This window comes from Cucumis melo, chromosome 1 (assembly GCF_025177605.1).
Source record: "Cucumis melo cultivar AY chromosome 1, USDA_Cmelo_AY_1.0, whole genome shotgun sequence".
Classification (NCBI taxonomy): Eukaryota; Viridiplantae; Streptophyta; class Magnoliopsida; order Cucurbitales; family Cucurbitaceae; genus Cucumis; species Cucumis melo.
Window position 1 is genome coordinate 37,063,712 of NC_066857.1, and position 24,335 is coordinate 37,088,046.

Genomic DNA, 24,335 nt, shown 5'->3' on the forward strand with positions numbered 1-24,335 from the left:
AACAAAAAGGCGTAAAAAAAGTAGAGAATCAAGACAAAAAATTATGATGGGTTATTTTCGCTTAATGGATATAGGGAGAATAATTCATATTACAAATAACAAAGCAACAACTCATAACAATAACTTGGCAGCAGAGATAAAGAATCCAGACTATTAAGATGAATGATTGAAAATTTAGTTTCATTGATGTTGGAACTGAAGTAACTTATCTTGTAAAGTACAACATATGGAGGTAATGTTTTTTTCTTCTTTTTTTCTTTTTTTGGAAGCAATAGACACTGATGTGGGGAACAGAAGCTTTACATTGTAAATCTAACTACAACACTACCTATTTTATACAAATATCTTAATCAAGAGGTTAACTAATATTGTACCTCCTTTCTTAATGGCTTTAGCAGCCTTCTTTCACACCTCCTAATGAATTCTCATCACCTCCTCTTCCTCTTCAACAATGATAGAGCAAAAGAAAAAAGGGGGAAAAGAATCTACCTAAAAGAATCAATTTACTCAAGATAATAAACAAAATGTAAGAGGTTGGACTCTGAGATTCACTCACATCTATCTACAACGTATTACGACACAGATACGGCATCAGATTTTCCATCAGGCATGTTCTCCTCACCAAAATCAGATTGAGACTGGCTCGGAACGATAGACTGCGGAAACCATTGGTCTGGGACCATCAGGAAGTAGGTTGTCATTGCTTTCCTGAACCTCTTCTTGTATTCCTTGGGGGAGATCACGGTGGGAGATGAGTTCTTTGCCCCACCAAGAATGCCTGTAGCCTTTACCCAAGTCTCGAGGTGCTTGTCCCATGTGTATTGTCTCATGAAATCGATGATTCCGATAACCAGTTCGTGTTTCTCCTCATCCACCCCAACCAGCAAGGAGTAGTCCATCACACCAATTGACTGCATCACACAGGTTAAACAATCTGTGAGAATGCATTGGAAGATTGTTGACAGAACATCAAGCAAATACACATATTGATAAACTTACGGCAAGAAATGAAGTATCATTCCAGACAGCTCTCTCCAACAATCGTTTTGCTTTGTTTCCAACGAAAATTGGAGAAGTACACATTGCTTCAATCAAATTTTGGTCTAAAAGAACTTTGTTATTCCCAGTTGAGTCGGCATTATAGCGTGATCTTGAGGATCCTTTGAGATCATAAAGTCGCGTAACATTCCTTCTAAACAGAAGATTCTCCATAACCAAAACGTCCATCTTTGATTCTTTACCTCCCTTAAGATGTTTTGCCGTAACCTTCCACCATGAAACCAACAAAAAACAGTAAATTTCAGAGAAGATAACCTCTCAGTTATCAAAAGTGTAACATTGTAGGCTAATTAAAATGGATTCAACGTCCGCACAAAATGCCCTCTTTTCTAGATTTTATTTTTTCTAAAAGATAATCCGTACTGTAGTCCATAAAGGAACATATTTTGTGTTCCAAAAGAAGAAAAAAAGTTCAAAAACTCGCATTTCATCATTTCTTCCATTTAGCGGTTAAAATATGAATTAGCCATTTTTAAGACTACTATCAATCTATCTGTTTCGAGTCCTGGAACGTTCTAAACACTCTTAAAATTTCATAACCTGATTATCTAAGGGATTAGAAGTACCTGATAGATTCCAAGAATCTTTGCTAGGCATGTAGGACTTCTCGTACCAATTGATTCAGACAAATACTTGAAATATTCAGGTGCAAATTTAATGAATGACTCCAGTTCTGTCTTGGTGACTTGCTTAATAATAAACCGATCATCCAATGTTTTGGCAAAGAAAACATTACTCTTACCACCTTGGGCGCCCCACTTCTTACAACGACTTAGAGACTTTACAAAATCAAGTTCTGAACAACAAATCCTTCTCAAAGCTTCAAATCGTTTTGCATAGTAACAGGTAACAGAATATTTTACTCCACCATGTGGACCATATTCTTCAAAAAAAATTCTGGGATTAAGGGACTTTGGGTATAAGAGTGGATCCAAACTAATAGAGGTACGAGGTCCAGAGATGGATGAAATAGTGTCATCTGAAGGTCCCAAACTTTTAGAAGTATCAAAGGAGAAATCATCAGAGGACTGGAAAAATGAGTCTGTGTAAGATGATAAGGAAGGCAACGAATCACCACAATCTCTCACTTTTTCTGCCTCATCAATCAACTGGGAATGATATTCTGGTGACATTAGAGCGTAAGCTATGATACTGGAGGGTTCATCATCATAAACCGGAACAACAGTTTCACTTATACCAAGGGGCAAGAACAGTCTAGCTCCACCTTGAAACTCTAACTCCCAGAATGAAGACAGAAAGACAGGATTGTGTTTAGCTAGTGATTCAAGTTTCTGACCACTAGCTAGAAAATTTTCATTAAATAAATAATAAAAGTTTGATGAAGCCGTATCTAAGTAGCCTTCAAAGTCTTCTGTATCATCAAGTGCCTTTGAAGGAAGCGACGGAGAAATGGCATGGGTAACCCTGTCCACATTCTGATCTTCAGAACCATCATTCAATATAGTAATATCGATGGCTGATGAATCTTCCGAAGTTGAATTGGACAAAATAAGGGAATTGTCTTTTGTTATTCCAACTACTGAACCATTGTCACCTGTCCATGCAGCCTCTAGTGTATCTGATAAATTTACCATCCTAGAAAACTCCCCATCAGCCTGAGCTGCCTGAAGATATGTCTTTGATTCTAGGGTTTCAGATGGAGCACTAATGCTTGTGCTGCATAAATGTTCTTCTCCTTTATCTGCATCTGAATCTCCAACTTCTTCAACTTGAATGTCAGGTTGAGCCGAGCTGGTTACAAATTCCTTTCCGTTACTTGGCCCTTCATAACACTGTTGATAGGCAAGGTGAGAGTCAGAGGATTTAAGGTCTTCAACCAATTTTCTGTTGGTGCTAATTTCGGGGAGCTTCTCGCTGTCAACCATAAGTCTCTCCTCAGACTCTGCAATAAAGCTGCCAGCAGAGTTTCCGTTATCTAAATTGGCTGCTTGGATCAATTGCTGGTCCCATACATAAGCTTGAATGAGTAACTTCCTACGTAGATAGTTGATCTCAAGAATGTCCACAGCACCCTGGCCCTGTTTTCCTTCCCCGATCATAGTTTTATGGAGTGATTCCTTGATCACACGCATCAGAACCAACTAAATTAGCAAGAAATTAGATAATGTCGACATGAAATTCAAATGTAATAAGTTCTTTATATTTTTAAATATAAAAAACAAGTGCGGTTTTTGAGACACAAGAGTAGTTCTTAATTATTTCAACAAAAATAAAAAGAAAAAGTTCTTCGTGAGCATATCAGTTTAGTATCACTGAGAAGAATGCATGTACACAATGAATTTCGTAAGGGAGAAAATGACTGAGGAGATATTTACTTAGGTTTGTTTTAATTTCTTTGTTTTTTTTTTTAAAGAAAATGTAATCAGGGCATACATCAAAAAGTATATGCACCACACAGTAAAATGGCAGGTGTTCAACAACTTTGATCCATCCTAATTCCTAAAAGATACAAGCGGATAACACAAATGGGCCATTGAAATGTTCAAAAAGGCATATGCACCATACAAAAAAGAAGTGTAAGACGAGTTCAACCACTATGATTCATCAACCTAAGGGATTCAACTGAAAATTACAGTCTAACAAAATTGCATTTCCATACAAATTTAGGAAGGATGATTAGATGTCAAAGACCATTCTAACTTTAACAATTCACCATTCTTGGAGGCTTACCTCAAATTTGGCCTTCTCTTTTTGTAAGATTGCCTCCAACCCGGCAATCTGGCGTCTTAGTTCCATTTTTCTCGTGCTATTGATGGTCCTTGCACCAGAAATTTTTTCTGCAATTTGCCGAAGAGTGTTCAACACTTCGGAAAACAAAAGCTCAGCCTGGTTCACCACCTGCTACAATCAGATAATTAAAATCATCCACGTGCATTGAAAATTATATCGTAAACATCTCAAATCTAGATGTTATTGGACCTCATCCTTTTCTTTTCGTATCCACTCCTGATCCTCATAGTTGAAATCCAGTTTTGATGGTGGAAGGTATACAGAATGCACATCAGTTGAAGTATAGCGGAAACAAGCAATCATTCTCCCATATCTGTACAAGTAAAGCAATGAAAGAAGAATTTTCAACTTTGGCTACTCTGATATCCCCCATAGGTTGAAAAAGAAGATGCAAAAGTGAAACGAGAGACAGTATACTCTCCGCTTTGGCTAGTTTGGTATCCTCCACATGTTGAGAAAAAAGAAAAGAAAAAGAACTTTTCACATGGAACCCAAAAGCTTAATGATGGGTAATGATAAGTTTAATATTATATCAACACTCTAATAGTACCCCACTTGTGGACTCGAAGATTTGTTGAAGGTCCAACAAGTGGAATTCAATATTAATATTAATTTGGTTGGGGAAGAAATGACTTTACAAGGGTTCAAACTCAGGATCTGTTTTGATATCAATAAACCCAAAACTTAAGTTGATGGAGTTTGAGCAAATTTAATATTATATCTAAAACTCTAAAACCTACATCACTTTCAGTGATCTGTGGACCCTATATAATAATGTTCTGAATCAAGTACAAAATAATAAGCAGACAACTACGAACAAGAGAAATAAAGGAATCAGCAATCAAATTGCAAAGTAAAAAGTTAATTTGCATCACAAACCGAGAACCAATATGTAAATTTACATTTATTTTAAAGAAATGAACTACGTAAGACTATTTAAAAATTTAATTACAGAAATAAGAAATTGACTGCAATTATTATGACGATGATCGGTGTTATTTCAGAAAGTGACTTTGATATGTCCATGAAGACTATGGTTTCTCTCGTTTCATGGAGTAGTGCATGACATTGAAAGGCATATAACTACAATTATAGATTGCCAGTTGCCTATTATAAAATTTGTTTTATAACTTTTTAGAAATTCAGATATTTTTGATAAGCCAAATAATTACCCATAAAAACGAAGGCAGTCTCTATGTAAGGAGTGCCCACAGCTTGCCACTCTGCTAGCAGCAATGTGGTTTGAAAAACTGAGCTCTAAGAACTTCCCAAATGAGAGTCCCCATGCAGCATCTGACATCACTACTCTTCGAGTAGCTGGGGGAAAACCATTGTTTCGTGGGCATCGTAGGCATCTATGCCACATCCAAATCTTCCCTTCCCTTTCACCTGGCAAGAGAATTTCTGGCAACTTTCTAACAGATATTGTGAGGGTGCCCTGTCTATGAGTATAACAATGAACATGTGCTTCTGCTGGCATTTCACAAGCATCACATCGGTATGCCTGAAATGAAACAAGGACTTATAATTTTCATCAAGCATATCCACGATTGCAATAGAGAGATATCTGGTGTACATTAAAATAAGACAGCTACCTGATTAAATAATTTGTCCCTTAAGAATCGGCCTAAAGGTTTATCGAAAGTCCCATAGTATTTGATTCTAAAGAGATGTGATCTCTCACAGACACTTCCTTTCAATATGCACCTTGATGATGAAGAGACCAAAATACTTTGATGCGCAGAAGATGCTGTAGCGAAATCATCTTTCCCTGTTCCCAGCTCCTCTTTGTAAGTTCCAAGCTCTTGTTGATTCTGAATATTCTGTTGCACATTTAATGGCTCCGAGCCAATTGGCTGACTAGATACCACTGCGTTATGAACGTCTTCAGAATCAATAGAAAACTTGTCATTCCCCAACAACTCAACAGATCCTAGTTCTTGTTTCTGATAACCATTAGCAGAAGATTCTTCCATTTCACCCCGGGTACCCAATGCATTTCTCTCCTTAATTGTACTATATGAAGAGGGCTCATCATCATAAGACTCTGAACCAATAGTCCAGGGCACGGGATGAGAAGAGAAAATTGCAGTAGAATTTGCTGCAGATGAACTAGGTTGGGAGAGTTGAGAACTAGGACCATTTTCTACAAAAGGTATAGTGCTGTTGCTTGATAAGATTAGATCTGAGGAAGGTAAGCTTTTGGATCTTTGTGGTTCATCGATAGGTAAGCTAGGTTGCTGCCCCTGATAGCCAGGAAGACTGAAATCAGGGACCATTGATATGGATCTCTCGACAACAGACGATTTCACAGGAATTGCAACAGTAATTGGGGAGTTCAAGGGAAGCTCTGGTAGAGAGGCTCTTTCATCAGCAAGAAAAGATGTTTCCAAGGCCAAATGATAAGCAGCAAAAACTCCATACTGAACGACTCGCTTTGCTTTCTTCAGCTCATCCATGTCAGCACCTCTAAGTAAAATCTAAAAGAAATAAATATGCAAAAGTTACAACTAAAACCAATGGTCTGTAATCACACATCTATTCTGTATGGCACAACAACCAAATATTAAATTATAAGTAGCACATCCACAGGACCACTGAAAAAATGAATCAATTATAGATCTGAATACCGCCAAGTCATCACTTCCTCAGTCCTACCGACCCCCAAAAAAGAAGTGTGCAAGGAAAGTAATTCTGAAACCTTCAATCCATTTTTCCAGCAGATAATCCCAAGGATGGAAATCAACAGCAGAGCAATATTCATGCAGAAACTAAGTTCTGCCAAGCCCAAGCTCTTTTCCACCCTATTAATTCTAGAAATTCTTGTTAAGTTACTTTTCAACCCCACAAAGACGCACATGATCTTCTGCATTATTCTCAATAAAAAATATACACACAAATTTGGCAGTAGATATATAGTGAACTTACAGTACAGCCCAATGGCTTTGGGCAGCCTTCAAAAAACATCAATGTCTTCACTGATCTTTTCCCCGTTGGTCCAGAAGAGGTCAGATCTTCCGTGAACCTTTCTACATGAAATAACTCACAATATCCCAACTTTGGTGATGACAGTTGATCGATTGAAGGAACTATCTGTGCACCCGTGCAGCGGGCTATACGCTCCAAAAGAGGTCTCTTGATATTGAGAACAAGCGATATATCTTTTGCAAGTAGGTACTCTTGTGCAAATCTTGACACTGATTTTTCAACTAAAAGAACATCAGGGCGGTGTGCATCTATTTTTGCAACTGCCATCTTCAAATGGTCAATCTCCTATAAATGTTTGGATCAAATTAGCATAAGACACGGGAGAAAAGGAAAAAAGAAACAAATGAATGCATGAGATTACAGATTATATACAATCACTGGCAATATATCAACTATAGACTGAAACTAAAAAAGTTACCTGCTGCAACAGCGTATCAAAACTTGATAAGTGATTGGAAACCCGTTGGTATTCGAGTGCACCTCCAAGAATCAGCAAGCGAGACTTCTCTATCTTTGAGATCATTCTCCGATGAGCCACATTTTTCTTACAAACTACCCCTTTTACCACCGTGCTAAAAGAAAAGTTATCAAACTCCTTGTCAGAAGGTTTAAGAACTAGAAGTATTAAATTATTTTCAAAACCAAAAGTACATGCAACTATGGAATAAAGACAAATGGGTACGATAGCAATCAACATAGGTATGGATCATATCAAATAAAATATATATAAAGATTCATCGGTCAACAAAAATGGCCAAGATGGAAAGAATCAAAACATACAATAGGAGAATAGTTTTTCTTACTAAAACCCATACACACAGAGTTAGGTGTCATAAATGACCTAACAAGGCTAATGACAGATAAAAGGTATATATACACCAAAACAGTTACCTATTGCGGCGAAGTCCCGATGCAATACATTTGACTTTCACGTATCCACCTGGGTCCATCTCACCGCATCTACTCATATCTGGCTTTAATAGTGTGGCAGCCTCCCAAGACAAGGAAGTAATTATCTCCAGCCAACTCTCCTTATCACTGATCTCACCCAAAGGAAGGTTCTCAACCTGCAACAATTGAGCAACTAAAGCCCTAAAATGTCCATCAACAACATTCTTCATGACATTCTTGTGCTCCTCACTAGACCTATCCTTACTACGATATTCCCCACTACCAAAACTGCTAGAGGCTCGCAAATACCCCCATTCACCAGCATCATGTCCCTCATCATCATCATCATAGAAAGTTTCCCTCTCATCTTCTTCGTCTTCAGGTTCAGGTGGGATCCAAAGAAGCCCATTACTCTCAAAATCAACAGGTTCAGACTGGACATCATCTGTAAAGTCTAAAGAGGATTGCCCCGGATCTTCTCCATAAATAAAATTTGTTTCTTCTTTTTGGTCGAGATCTGAAATTCCTTCCAGACCACGTGAATAAAAACTTTCCTGCAATGGAGAGCTACTTAAACTTCTGACATCGTTGTTTTCCCCATCAAGCTGCTCATTATGTGGTCCATGCTCAATTCCAATATCTTCAGATTCGGGTTGACCAAAGTAACTTATGGCTTGAGGTGAATGGCTTGCTTCAGTATCAGACTTATATGCACCATCATAATCATCCTTGCCAGCACTCCTGATAACAAAGAAACCACCGAGGCACATGAGTAAAATAGCCACAAAAGATGTTTCACTCTATGCCTTCCTGCCAGGAGCATCAACTATTAAAATAACTCACAAGTAAAATGATATTGAAATTTCAAAATGGAATCCCGAACATTTAACTACTCTTAGATCCTATAAGACTTGGAAATGTGTGGCTCTCATTTTTTCAAATCTCTGACCAGTTAATCGACTTCAAGGGTCTTCTATCATTAAGTTCAACCCTTGAGGTTAAATCAAAATATTGATTTGTAACAAAAAGTGGAAATCTTATAATAGAGGTGTCTAGAACGATCAAACTATTGATGGGATTGAAAAAGCCGAGCAACAACCAAAAATTAAATGCTAACATTAGAGATAAGACCTGTTCATGGAATAATTTTGTGGTATATCTCCTATGCTAGAAAGAATGTCAATGCTCCTTCCCAATGCCGATTCACCCTGCTGATCTCTGCCTGTTAAGATAACAGGTGAATGTTGTGGGCTGAGACCAGAATGCTCTAGAGCTTGTTGGTTGGCCTCAAAGGAATAAGGCACAGAAGCAAAAGTAATGCTGCTGTCAGCAGTGCCACTAGATCTAGGACTGGACAAACTAGCCGCTGATGGTGAACTGGAGATATCTTGGTTAAGCACCCTGATCTCATGATCTGAAGCAGCTATTCCCTGATTCCATTGCTTGAAGCAATAGTTACAAACACGAATTCTCTCCCTCTCTTCACGAGGGATCCTCGGGTCACCTGATGGAGCAAGTATTGAGTTTGCTGTACACTTAGCACAGAACACTCTTCCACAAAGTCGGCAATGGTGTCTACGGTTGATAAGGGTAAACTGTGAGTCACAATCGTAGCATACCCGGCAACTCTGATCGGGCATCCAAAAAGCCCTCGATACATTAGCTGATTCAGATCGCCAAGGGATCCAAGACTTCCAATTACCAAGAATATCAGTCAATGTCTTGTCTGGAGAATCCATTGACCAGCAAACCCACGATTCCGTTCATTATGATTCGCTCATTTGAAAGGAGACCCAACAAATTCAACCTGAAAACAAGAAAAGTCAATCACCCAATGAAGTACATAAACTTCTGAACCTCGATCAAACTGATTCAACCATAACGCAAAAGAAAGACAACCAAAAGAAAGAAACAGCGAAATGGGAACTTCGTCGTTGAAGAAATGAAACCCATCCCAGAATTCGCCTACTAAACCTACTCCCATACTTCACATCGACATTAATCTTCCAACAACAAAATACAAAGTAGTTTCGCCATTAAAGAACCATTTCCCAGTTTAAGATATAAATTAACTCCAAAGTAATGAAAGCGTGAACTAATTAAAATCGAATAACAACACCAGCAAAGCAAGATCAAGAATCTTCTCAGCTACCTTCAATAAGTTCAATCAAGCTCCTTCAAAACCAACCGAATTCAATCACTTCCAGCACCGATTACACCCAAAACCAGCTCCCCTCTGCAGAAAACAAAAATTTTAAAAAAAAAAAAAAAAAAAAAAAACACTACTGCATATTCAACAATATATCTCCACCACCCTCCAAGTTCAACATCAAACAGTTGATAAAAAGGTGTCAAATTCCGATTGGCTTCAACTTGAACTAAAATTGACCACCGCCAAAATCCTCCTGAGAGAGGAAAGGAAAGGAAAGGAAGAAGCCAACACAACTTCAAAGTTGGGTTTGAGAAGAAAGAAACCGTGATTCACTACCAAGAAAAGTTCAGACAGTGAAAAATAAAAGGGGTTGGTGAAGAAGAGAGTCAAGATGAAGAAGGCGTAAAGAGTGAGAGATTTCTCGCAGATTCCAAAAATCAATCAACAACACTAACATTCACCCATCATCGCCACCACATATCAAAATTTTCCATTCATCTCATCCATCCACATCAATAAACACTTCTCCAAATCCTCCCCCTAATTTAATTTTTTTTCTTTCACAGTTCTTAGCTAACTCAATCATGCGGTTTTCTTCATAAATTTTGATTTGTTTTTTTTAAAAGCAAAACACCCAAGAAAACAAGCGAAAGAAATGGGAATCATAATATTATTTATTATTATTTTTGGTATCATATTTATTGCTGTCAATTAATCACTCTTTTTTTTTCAATATCATAATATGAATAGTTCCGTATAAGGAATAAGGATTGGATAACAGCTTTGAAAGTGTGTTTTTCTTTATTTCTTTTTCAAAATAGATTTTTCCAAAAAGATAAATTATATTTACATTTTTATATATTATATGACATTATAAAATTATTTTATTATTTATATAAAATATTTTTAGCTTTTTTGTATTTATAGTTTTTTTTTTCATGTTTTTTTTATATATTAATGGAATTTTTCTTTGTTTGAAAGAGTACTTTTGAATTAATATGGTATTAATTTTTGGTTAAAACCAGAAATTGTGGAAACTTATTGGATTCAATATGGGTTTGTTTTGAAATTGTGGTATTAATGAGATAGTGGAGAAGATTTATTGTTATTTATCCTTTAATGTGTTTTTAGACCATGTCAAATTATTTTTCATCTTTTATTTTGTTGTATGAAATTATATTTTTGTTCATATTTCAAAGAGTATATGCTTGTGGCTAAATTTGTTGAGAGGTTGTTGATGGTTTAGTTCTAAACCTTTGGTTATTGTAATTTCAAGTGCCTTGAAATGAATTTACAACCTACGAGTTGAGTTGTTCAAAAACAATTATCAAAAGTTTGCAAAATAACTCTTTTGTAATTCTACTATTAGGTTATTATGACATAAACGAAGGATCTCATGGCGTGTCGTGCATTTCAAAAGCCTCCAAACGATGTGGCTTATTGCGTCTGTTGCCTTTGCAGTAGGGAGATTGTTCCGAGCTAGCTTAGACAGGTTTTGAAAAGTGATAGTTTTCCATTTATATTTTTTTTAAAATAATGTTTTGACTTTTGAACAGAGAATATATCAAGGGAGAAAACAACTAATACGTAATTTTATTTATATGATAGACTTCTATTAATATATATCATTATAGAATCTGAAAAGTTGTAATATATTTGAAAAAGTTATTCTAAGAATGTGTGTTTTTTTTCCTTCTAACGATGCATGGTTTTTTTTATAAACAATTGTATGCTTATAATTCGTCTCAGGATAAAATATTTTCTGATTATTATTATTATTATTATTATTATTATTATTTTAGTTGATATTAATACAAGCAATTGGTTGTACAATTTGAAGATCAACTGTGCACAAATATTTATTTATTTAACATTTTAAGAAATATTTATTTGTTTGTGTGTTTGATTTGTCTTCCTTGCCTAATTAAAAAATTAGAAGTTGAATTGCAATCATCTGTCAATTAAATCGTGTTTAAGGTAAATCTTTGTTTCTAAACATGTCAAAACAATTCATTTGTCAACCAATATAAAAATTAAGAAATGAAAAGAAAATTTTTTACTCGACTCTCTGAACTAAAAACATAAATCCTTGTTTTAGCATATTAGTTTGAGACCGATATACAAGTATGAGTAGTCATTTAATTTTAACTCGATAATTTTTTTTTTTAAACTTTTTTCCATAATACTTAACAAAAAAAAAAAAAAAAAACTAACATGAAATTTTATAACATCTACAATTGATGCATTCCTTTATTAGCAAGCACTTTAATTTACCATGCCTTATCGGTGTAAGTTGACTTTGTTTAGCAAATACCCTAATTAGTAAAGTGGTGCACATACTTTTTCCCTTTAGTTTTATTGACTATGTTATCTAGAAAAGAATAATAGTGATGTGTCACAACCAATAAGAAAAATGCTGGAAAGAAAAATCACCATATTCGATTAGTAACTATTTTGATTTTTAAAAAAATAAAGCTTATAATTATTTTTCACTATATATTTGTTTATTTATTTTGTTATTCAACTAGCACTAGCATATCAACACCTTCGTTCTTACAAGCTTTGTGATTCAAATTTATCTATTTCAAACAAAATTAAAGAAAGAAAGAAAAAACAGTGTAAGTTATGAATTATCGATCAAAAGATTATAGATTTGAATTCTAAATAAAATTTAGAATAATAAATAGAATTTTATCAAGAATAATAAAAATTTACAAATTACTTACACCAGAAAAAAAAAAAAAACACAAAAACTCATTAGACTTATTTTATCATATAAATAATATTTTTGACGATTCCTTTAATTTTATGTTTTTAAAATTTTAAATTAAAAAACAATGCTACAATTTTTTTTTTTTATAAAAATAAAATAATATTTAAAAATTTGGGTGAGAAAAAATTATCCAACGCGTAAGAGAAATATGCAAATGCCTAAAAATAAAAATAAAATTGCAAATTGCCAGCCTGGCAAGCTCTATCTTCAACAACAAGCAATTTTCTTTATTTTCTTTTTTAATTTCATTACATTATAGTTTATAATAATATACGATTAATGGCCCAACTCAACATTATATTTAATCATTAAATCTCATAATTCTACTCCTAATCTTCTCTCCCTGTTTTCATAATTCATTTCATTATTCTAAATGCAAATTTTCCCTAAGTCAGTTTGGATTTTCTTTTCCCTTACCATTTTAAATTGGAGTTTCAATATTTTTTTTCTTTTTAAATAAAAAAATAATGTAATATTTTATTTTTGATGGACAATTATTATTATTATCATCATTGTAAATATTACCATTAAAAAAAAAAAAACAGTATTGGTTGACAAATTTTTAAATTAACCATTTACTATTTTAGTTGACCGTTTTCTTAGTTTTAAAAGAATCACATCTAATCGATCAAGCTCCACTTTTTAATTAAATTGACCCTAAATTTAATATACGTTATCAAATCTTTCTTTTCTTCTTGGAGCATTATCAAATATACAAAAATCAATGAAAATATAACAAATTTTCAGATTGTCGTCATAAATTGTTAAAAATTAATAATATTTATAGACATCGATAAAAATTTATAAAAACTTACCGGTATTTATTAAAATATAAAGTTTTGTTATGTTTTGTAAATATTTTAAATATTTTTTTTGTTATTTACAATATTTTTCGTATTTTTAACCCATTGTTATTATTTTTTAAATATCATTATGCCCATTGTTATGATAATTAACACAAATAAATAAAACTTTCAATGAATCAAAATTTAACAAATATAATAAATTTTTAGATTAATCATCGATAAACATAGATAAAATGTTGAAAATTAATAATATTAATAGACATCGATAAAAATTCATAGAAGCCTGCTACTATCTATCAAAATATAAAGTTTTGTTATGTTTTGTTATTTACAATATTTTTCATATTTTAAACTCATTATTATTATTTTTAAATATCAGACTGCCACATTGTTATGACAATTAATACACATAAATAAAACTTTCAATGAATCAAAATTCAACAAATATAACAAATTTCCAAATTTATCATCGATAAATACGAATAAATTGTTAAAAATTAATAATATTAATAGACATCGATAAAAATTCATAGAAGTTTACCGCTGTCTATCATAATATAATGTTTTGTTATGTTTCGTAAATATTTTCAATATTTTTTTGTTATTTAAAATATTTTTCATATTTTTAACTCGTTATTGTTATTTTTAAATATCAAACTGCTCATTTGTTATGATAATTAACACAAATAAATAAAACTTTAAATGAATCAAAATTCTAATGTTTTTTAAGGTTTATTGTCTTTTAGACCATAGAATTATATTTTGTGGTTATTTTCAAATACAACAAAACATACTAAAATATAACAAAAAAAAAAAAATCATACTTGATAAATATTTTTAAAAGCATTATCATTTAAAATAACTTTTCGTTCTATTTTTTTTTTTTTAAATTTTAAAATAGTATTTTGCCTAAGTAAAACCTTGGGTTAAAAAAAAGAAAAAAGCAGTATTTATCACTCCAAGGAAAATTTGAGTAGAAATCGTATTTGGTTGGGAAAATGATTCGTTGTTTGTTGTTTACTTACTCAAAGGATCAACGCTCGCAAGCTTCCATGGTGAGAATGATTTTTCGAACGTCGTGAACATTATTAGTTCTATGATTTTTCTCAATTCAAAGCAGATTCCGATTTATTGTAAAATGTAACTAAAGAAAGAAAAAATTAAAAATCAATTTTAAAAGTAATAATCAAATAGATAATATCGTTTTAGAAAACCTATCAAATTAAGGACATAAGAATAATTCGAGCAATCCGACAACTCGAACTACCTAACTCATATTATATGGGTTAGGTTGGGTTGAAAATTTTGGGTTAACCCAACTCAATTCGAATTAATATAAAAAATATAAATATTAATAAATATATATATATATATTATATTTCATTGTTATTTATTTATTTAATAAAAGTTAAACAATATTGAATTCCGAAATTTTTCTTTTTTGTTTATCTTAATGCAAAACATATTTGATTTACAGTTGATGATTTCCATTTACAAATATTAAAATATAAAAACGAAAAAAATAATAATAATATAATCAGACAACCCAACCTATATTTTATGGTTGGGTTGGAAACTTTATTTGGGTTGGCAATCCAATCAACCCGAAAATATATATGGGTTGGGTTGAGAACGTCTCCTAATCCAACCCGTTTACACCTATATATCAAACAAGGTCTATCAGCGATCCATGTAGTCTATCGCTCTAAAACTTCCATGGTCTATCAATGGTAGACCATGTAGTTGGTAGCTTATCAACGTTGTTATATTTAAATATTTTGATTTTGATCTTTATATTTGCATGTCCCTATTTTAAATAGTAAAAAATGTAACTTTAAAATAAGGTGATATTTGTAGTTATATCATCAAAATTAAATAATTAAATTCTAAAACTTATCTAAATTCGTACCATAATTACTGCATCATATAAATTTATAGATTCAATTTTTATTATTTTTAATCATAAATTAGATGATCTAATTTTAACGCTTTTAAAAATTTTAAATTACTTTGTTGTTATTAAAGTTTAATAACCTAATTAAAATTATACCATACTTTAGGACGGTTACACTAAAAAACAACCATTACTATATATATATATATATAAGTTATCAAATAGCTCGTATTATTAAATTTAAATTATTAAGGGTGGAATCATGAACACAATTCCCTATAAATATTAGATTTTTTTCTATTAGTCCAAAATAACATGCAGATTCTTGTCTTTCTATTTTGAAGGAAATACCTTACAAGTGTGGGCACAATTAATACTTGAAGGTCTTAAGGCTTTTGGGATTTTGGGCTTTAGGGTTATTGGTTGACAAATGGGTGTGATGATGAAGTTCTTGTGAAGGTGCAATGAGAGAGATTGTATATATAGAACATCATATCAATTATCATCGACGTAAACTCGTTTTGTTATAAAATATATAAATTAGAGTAAATGGACACGTACAACATATTTTGTGGAGTTAAATTTTAGTTTATATAAATTTTAGGAAAATTACATCATATGACAAGAAAAAAACAAAACAGCCATAACACATCTTTTTTTCATATTACAAATATAACAAGTAATTAGATATATCATAGGATTGTATTTGCTACTTTTACATTTTATAAAATGTAGTAATATGAATCTTATTATTATAATTCTTTTGTTATTTTTGCAAATGCCCATAAATTTTATGCATATGTGGTGAGTTGAGATTTTGGAGCACTTATTCTGAACTAAACTTGGTTTTTTGTTTTTGCATGTACGTTAAAGCTTGACTCATTGATTGTATATGTTGGATCGATTTTTGACTTGATATTGTACGTTGCATTGGCTTAAAATTGACTGTTAGTTAGTTGATCTTCTCAATGTGTTCATATTAGTTAGCGTGGAATGTTTACGTTCATTGGGAAGTCTATCGCTCGAGAATTCTACTTTTTATAAAGCCTTAAATTTGTAAATCATTCAATAGCCTTCAACTTATCTATTTATGAAGTTTCCAAGTAGGATTAGGGTTGGTTTGTCAATAGCTTAGGCATTTGGGGAAAATTAGTTGGGCTCTTCTAAAGCTTGTTTGCATTTGGTCTAGAATAAGTATAGTTTTGGGCTTAGTTAAAACTAAAACCCAAATATCAATACTCATTTGGATTTATTTGATCCAACGATCATACAAAAAAGACTTACGAATGATCAGATTTGAGACTAATTAAATGTACGATACTTTATCGATCAAAATTCTTTAACAATAGACAATGAGAGAATTTTCTTGTACTACTGTCCAGCTCAAATTTCTCTCCTTGCAAAATTGTAATTATGTGGTTCCCTTCGATGATGATCTCAATGTTATATCATAAATTATGAACAATTATTGGGCAATTTGGACGAGTTTTGTACGCAAGTTTTGAGAAAAAATTTTGTAATTTCTGTTGTAATAAAATATGTAATTACAAAAAAATAGGTACCTCAATTCATTAATCCATTAATTTCTTAGGTGAACAATAAAAAAATGCAGCATCATTTAGCAATTTAAAAAAGGGTTTACCGCTACCATTATCAACCACAAAGATTAAGATTGATCAATAAACATCGACAAATTTAACATTAGGTCTAGAGGTTAAAGTCTCCCTCACATTTATGCACTCTTTGTATGTAGAATTAAAATAATATCAATACTAGTAGCTAATTTAGTTGTAAAATCGTCTTCCATTCTTCTTTAGATCCAAAACGTGTCTCACATAATTTAAAAACGCAATCAAATCGATCACCAAACTTTCCAATTGAACAGTTGTTGTTGGTTTATAGTTTTGTGAGAGACCCCACAATTCAATACATTAGTAGAATGTTTGGTGATCTGGAATGTAATGAGTTTGTAATGTAATGTAGTCTAAAATCTATATTTGAAACGAGCAATTTGGATTCGATTTGTAATACAAAACTCATTTTATTAACGGTTTTTAATCCGACCATGATTTTCACTATTTGCACACATTTCATTTTAGATCTCCAAATAGGCACTTTGGATGGAGAAACATGATCTAAATTTGATCAAATAAGACTCCCACATTTGTCACCCCAAATAGGGTGTGTTTATTTATATTTTATTTGGAGAAAAGGAAGTAATATTCTCCAAAAAGTAATTAAACAAAAACAAAACAATACCATTTCTTTTTTTTTGTATTTTGTCATTGGCAACTAATTTATCCAAAACCATAATCCCTAATTAAGAATTAAGGTTTTTGATTTCGCGCAATATCAGTCGTCGAAAAACATTCACTCGCCGGAATCTTCAAATCGGAGCGCCACCGTCGCCGGTTGTAATTCTCACCCTCTTAAGACCCACAAAAGAACTAAGATTATATAACACAAATGTGGTGGAGATCGGCCTCTTTCATCCTCGACAAGCAGCAGGCTGAAGGCGCTTCAAAGCCTCCCGAAACCCTTTCCATTTCCCCACCCACGCAATCTTCTATGGCGGATGCATTTCAGAACCCTAACCCTAAAATTTCAGCCTATTACCAAAGTAGAGCTGCCCACACCGCCGTCGTCACCAGTGATTGGCTTGCTCAGGCGCAGGCCGCTGTCGGATTCCAAACCGACGATCAGTTACTGTCGGAAACTGATACCAAGGACTCTGCATCCGGTAAGCCGTTTAGTGTGATTGATGAGTTTAATAACTGGAGGAAACAGCCGGATTTGGCCGAGGCCGTTGCAGCTATTCGGGCTTTGGCGGCCGTCATAAGGTCTAGTCAGGCCACGACTATGATGGAGCTCGAAATTGAGCTGAAAAAGGCTTCAGACTCCCTAAAAGTGAGTTATTCTCTGGTTAGACGTTTGTTGTACTGTATTTTGATGTTTTAAAGGCATAATTGGGAAGTAATTTTTGTTGGATGTGGAGTGGTCTAACATGTATGTGCTAGTCATCCGTTATCATCTTCTATGCCTTACCTGGTGTAGAAGTGGTGTCCATGAGGCTCTGTTTTAATTTAGTAGATGGATGCATTTTAGGCAAGCATCGTGTTGAAGAATGGGTATATTATATTAGTAAACTGGCCAACATTGTTGTAATCGGTGAAACGCTTTGTTACATCTTGAGAACTGATGGTACCGTATCATGAAAGCCATATGTTTGGTTTGTCTGTCCAGTATGTAGTGAAAAGGGCTGTACAAGTTTTGGATAGAATAGTTCATACTAAGAATGATCTTTCCGTGCTTTCTGTTTGATGGGTTGATACAATTTAATCTCTATTTATCTCCTCCAGTCGTGGGATACAACTTCAATATCATTAACAGCTGGCTGTGATTTGTTCATGCGGTATGTTACTCGAACCTCGGCTTTAGAATATGAGGACTTCAAGTCTGCTAAATCTCGCCTGATTGAACGTGCAGAAAAGTTTGGGGAGATATCCTGTAAGGTAGAGGTTATTATGATAATCTTTAATCCTTTGTAATAGCTGAAAACTATGTACTTTGACGGGAATTTTAGTACTGAAACTGGTTCTGCATTGCAGGCACGGAGGATTATTGCAATGCTTAGTCAGGATTTCATTTTTGACGGCTGTACAATTTTGGTCCATGGTTTCTCTAGAGTCGTGATGGAAGTTCTGAGGTTGGCTGCACAGAATAAGAAGCTCTTTAGAGTGTTTTGCACAGGTTAGGCTCTTTTAAGGCTTTAACCACCTTGCAATTTATGTTGTCATTGAAGTCTGAATTACTTAGGCAAACTCTAGGAGTTGTGTGAGTGTTTTTAAGGAAGTGGATCCCCTGTGATAAACTGGATAAGGAACCCCGTTTATTTTTTTTTCTGATGATTTTTCTATTGATAGGAAAAAGGATTCGTTTCATTGATAGAATGATAATATGAAATGATGAAATCCTATCCAGTGGATTCAAAAATCTATTCCAATGGGTAGTAAGGGTTGATAAGCTATAAATATAATAATTACAAAAGGGGCTCAATTTACACCAGGTTAGAGATAGATACTTTATTATTTTTTTTCTTATGATCTTTTCTTTTGATAGGAAAAGATTCATTTCATCGATAGAATGAAACTACAGAATGATGCTATACCAATGGGTAGTAAGGTTGATAAGCTATAATTACACCAAGTTAGAGATAGATAATTAATGTGATGATAACATGATTGGAGAGATTGGGAACCTTTTTCTTTGTGGTGTAGATATGAGAGTTTCGTTCCAACTAAATAGACCACTAGAAAGCTTGAATGGGGTTTAGCCCTAGGATCTTCTTTTATTTCTTGGGTAGCCTAATAACCATGACGGAGAGGCAAAACTCGCAAGGAATTCAATCTGCCAACCAAATGCTTCTGATCCCAATAGTATATATCTTGAGCAACGCGTGCACAAATGAAAAAGTGATGCGTAGAAATTAGAATACAACAGCTGGGAGAGATGTTTATCCATGGAGATCTTCTTTGCAGCTTGTCATGCATCAAGGCAAGAGTAGTTGGAAAAATGAATAAATAACAAATGAGGAGGTTGGCCGCTCTTGCTTATATAAGAGTAATGGCAACCCCTTTAGAGATGCATGAGTGTTGCTAGAACTATGTCTTTTTTCCACTTTCTTTAATTGGAGCACAAAAAGAGGGGATTTTGGTTTACCATCGAAGGGTCTAGGGAAAACCCAGATATGAGGCTGTCCATTTTCCTTCTTTGCAAGCAAATTTAATTGCTAATGATGGGAGTATGGAGCAAGGTTTATCCCCAAAAGTCATGATTTTTGACCGTTTATATAAAGCCTAGAATCTTCTTCAAATGCCCTGATGATGTGAAAGACGAACTATCAGATCCCCACCCAAGATGTCAACTACATTGAGTCTGGCAAAGTGCCATTTGGTGGGTACACAGAAGACTGGATAAGGAAAAGGCTATGAGCAGTGTGAACTATAACTGTAGCTAATGCTTCATCATTCATGTACTAAACTTTCTATCTTTGTTATGTTATTGTGGGGATAGACAATGGACCAGGCATTTAGATGCCTCAGTACAGATCAGCTCCCAGGTTAGTTCAAGAGGGCTTATGTCTCCTCCTACCCCTACCTCTCTCACAGCAGAGATGAATGACAAACTAACTTTATTGCCCACAATATAAAATAAGTACTCGGTTTAGCTAACCAACTGTAAAGGTTATTCTTTCTTTTTACCCTTTCTCTAATACGCTGGCTTAGGTGTATGATTAACTTTTGGTGAACAAGAAAGCAATATATTTCCTATCGTGTCTAGTACTTCATATTGATTTTTTTATTAGCCTTCATATTTATTGAAATTCAATGCTAAAATATGCAGAAGGAAGACCGGACAGGACAGGTTTGCGTTTATCCAACGAGCTAGCCAAACTTGATGTCCCTGTAAAGCTCCTAATTGACTCAGCAGTAGCATATACAATGGATGAGGTTGATATGGTCCTTGTTGGGGCCGATGGAGTAGTCGAGAGTGGAGGTATAATCAATATGATGGGCACATATCAAATTGCATTAGTGGCACATAGCATGAACAAACCGGTGTACGTGGCTGCTGAGAGTTACAAGGTTTGTCTTCATTAGATAACTTATAGTATTGGCATCCATAAATACCTTCTTACCACTAAATGATTATACTATCTTGAAGAAAGGCAAAAAAAAAAAACAAAATTGATTCGCAATTATTTTTGCAGTTTGCTAGACTGTACCCATTGGATCAAAAAGACATGGCCCCTGCTCTGCGTCCAATAGATTTTGGGGTTCCAATCCCATCAAAGGTTGAAGTTGAAAAATCTGCTCGAGACTATACTCCTCCTCAATACCTTACCCTTCTCTTTACAGATTTGGGTGTTCTCTCTCCATCTGTGGTGAGTGACGAGCTCATCCAACTATATTTATAGTAAAACTCAAAAGTATTTATTTTGCACCATATTTTGCACCTTGAACGTGGGTGCTTTAACTTTAGAAATTCTTTTTGTTTGTATTCACTCCTTTTTCCAAATGTAGTCTAGTATTTGGCATGTGAATTTTATGCACGTCTGCTCATACATGAGAACCGAACATATATGCTTTCTAATATAAAAAGAAAAATAGTGCAAGTTATGTTCTGCTGTAACGTAGTTGTAGTCCAGCTTCACGATAACCATACACAAGAGTTCCCTGTCTTCACCAATATTGTGTCATTTGTGCATGCATCTGTAATGCATGTGTATATGCATGTTTAGGGTTTTGTGTATGTGTATACATGTCGCACATACACATGCATATTTGGATTGCATATGTTTAGTGTCTCTCTAGCCTATTTGAATATAGCCCAACTAGTTTTAGGATTGTCTTTGACCCAAGGGGAGGTCACAAGTTCGAATCCATAATATAGAAAAAGGTCCCTCTCTCAATTGAGGAATTGGAATGATATGAACCGTCACTAGGATGGTCTACCATGTTTTTTCTTTAGCAAAGTAGGATGGTCCCTTCTCAAAAGAGAGAAATGCTCTCTCTTTCCCTCTTTCCTCATTAGAAGGAACTGGAGTGATAAGGATGTCATTGGGATGGTCCCTTCTGAAAAGTAATAAACATTTAATAAAATAAATCATAGGAATAAGTTTCTATTGAGATGTTCGTCCATAATTGTACGTATTTACTAATTTGTGTAGGCCAACTCATCATTCTTGACTTGTTGCAACTACTATGACCTGGCAATTTGCTTTCTTTGATAAACTTGATGAGATTCGGATTCCCTTCTTTCACCCGTTGAAATCAACACCATTGAACTTTAGAGGATTCATACGAGACTTTAAATTGATAGAAGTGACAGATTAGAGAGAGAAAAGTATTGTAGAATAGTTTTTGCTGTAGGTGTTATTTAGTAGCACGGATAAGATGGATAAAGGCGGAACTTTTGTTCTTGCACATAAATGAAGCTTTTCACTTGCTGTTTTAGAGCAGCTTCTTAAATCTTAGGTTTAGCCAGCAGTTTCTCCCTCAATTCCACCACATCAATCTCTTCAAAATGATTCTCGGGAATCCAGTTTCCACTCTTAGGATCTTTCATCCAAAACGTCTTCTTCTGTTCAACTACCTCATTATCATAACAGCTCGTTTCCACAGCTGCCTTCACCTTCCTAACCACCATTGACGCAGTTGTTTGTGCCTTAAGTTGCTCAGATGCAATTGAAGAGCTCATTCGCCTGCTATTACATTGCTAAATTAGACAAGAGCACAAAAGAAACATACACAAAGAACGATAGCGAGAATTAAATACATAACACCTGCACGAGAAGGATCGACCTTATAAAGTAAAGACTATTTCCAGTAACCTTAGTCATGCCTTAAAGAAGAAGAATGTTGAGAGGGAAAGAGGAAGTTTTCCTTCTCTATATTTGGCTACGAATGGAAAGAACACACACACAATATTTATAATTTGGAAGAGGGAGAGTGAATTTTTGTTTGAATAAGCTATTGTGTTGAGTGAGAATATTAGAATCTCTATTGCTTTTGAAGGATAAATACCCTGTTGCCAAATTGGAATTTTATTATGAACAGAACACCCACTACTAGTTTTGTTATTAGATTATGTTGATATGTAAATGCATGGAGTAGATATAGATATATGGGAATACTTTGGTTAGATAGAATTTTAAAACCATTTTTTCAAAAAATGTATACTTCTGATTTTATTTATTTATTTTTATTTTATTTTTTTTTAATAATTTTTGTTTCATTATCCTACAAAATAAATAAATAATCTTATTGTGCCATTACTTTTGAGGTAGCAAATAAACATCTTTGAAGAATACTCTAAATAAATACAAAATTTATTAAATTGTGATGTGCTATTTGTTTACAGCTATTGATTTGTTAGAGATTCAATGTAGATATTTTAGTAAGGGATCAAGTGGTTGTTAATGTACTATCTTTTTAGGCTAAGACGACACACGTTTTACTTATTACTTATGTTTATTCGTATAAATCTACTGTCTTCAATTTTTTGGATCTCGTATAGTTGTGTTTACTAACGAGTTGGAATCACCGAGCTAGTATAATACATCTAATCACAAAAAGGAAAAAGATATACAATAATAACTCTAAATATACAAAATAACTTTATTTTGGTAATTTTTATGATGCAATTGGCGCTTAAACGATAGATATAGCTGACACTTATTTCTAGGGACAATTGCAAATATATTAATTATATTTGAAGTATTAGCATATATCTATATTTAAAAAAATATATAATTAGAGCGAATTGTTTAAAGTCTATTTTATCTTTGATATACTTAGCTATATTTATAATTATTATCTTGAAAATTGGGTATTCATATTTCATCTTATAGCAAAAAAAAAAAAAAAAAAATGAAATTTTGGTTGAACACAAGAAGCCCTACTTGACATTAATTGTACCAACCAAAATATAAGTTATTGGTTAATATGTTATTGGATAAATTACGCTTTTTCTAATTCAAATTTTGAAAAATAGGTGGATTACATTTTCTAATATTTAAAAATCTACTTCTTTAGTCCTTCAATTTTTAAAAATAACTTTAAAATACCTCTCAAATAATTAATTCATATTAATTTAAATAATTATACGTTACTTTAAACTAGAAGAATAATTTTCAAAAATTACTTCACTCTAATTTTTTTTTCTAATTTTAAATATCATATAGCTATTTAAATCTTTTAAACATGTATGATTACTAAATAGATGCATTTTGAAAATTTAAAGAATATAAATAACTATTCACACAATATTTCAAAGCAAAAATGATATATTTTTAAAATTTAAGGATCAAATGTAAAGATTCCTCGAACCTTCCTTCTATGGACAAATATTAATAGTTAGATTCTTTCAATTGTTAATTTGAATATATATATATATATATATATATATATATATATATATATAGATGGTTTTTGAATTGTCAAAAAAGATGAAAATTAG

General features: G+C 33.3%; 2 protein-coding genes across 3 annotated transcripts; one reads left to right on the forward strand and one right to left on the reverse strand.

Moving 5' to 3' along the window:
* Positions 1-159: 159 nt before the first annotated feature.
* LOC103500645 (1-phosphatidylinositol-3-phosphate 5-kinase FAB1B) lies at positions 160-10,484 on the reverse strand. Of its 2 annotated transcripts, none has more exons than XM_008464020.3 (12): positions 9,842-10,484; positions 8,821-9,496; positions 7,690-8,430; positions 7,217-7,370; positions 6,739-7,083; positions 5,406-6,290; positions 4,983-5,314; positions 4,000-4,123; positions 3,751-3,918; positions 1,626-3,137; positions 1,000-1,266; positions 160-911 (listed from the first exon to the last, which is right to left on the reverse strand). In XM_008464020.3, exons 2-12 carry the CDS (start codon positions 9,426-9,428, stop codon positions 573-575), a joined length of 5,475 nt encoding a protein of 1,824 aa, XP_008462242.2. In that variant the 5' UTR covers positions 9,429-9,496; positions 9,842-10,484; the 3' UTR covers positions 160-572. The 2 variants fall into 2 exon arrangements, with proteins under 2 accessions (XP_008462242.2, XP_008462241.2); XM_008464019.3 differs by having other exon boundaries at positions 1,626-3,161.
* Positions 10,485-17,569: 7,085 nt separating this feature from the next.
* On the forward strand, positions 17,570-21,506 carry LOC103500646 (uncharacterized). Its single transcript, XM_008464021.3, has 5 exons — positions 17,570-18,221; positions 18,674-18,826; positions 18,923-19,064; positions 20,718-20,959; positions 21,085-21,506. The coding sequence occupies exons 1-5, from the start codon at positions 17,781-17,783 to the stop codon at positions 21,289-21,291; spliced, it is 1,185 nt and encodes a 394-aa protein (XP_008462243.1). The 5' UTR covers positions 17,570-17,780; the 3' UTR covers positions 21,292-21,506.
* Positions 21,507-24,335: the final 2,829 nt, after the last annotated feature.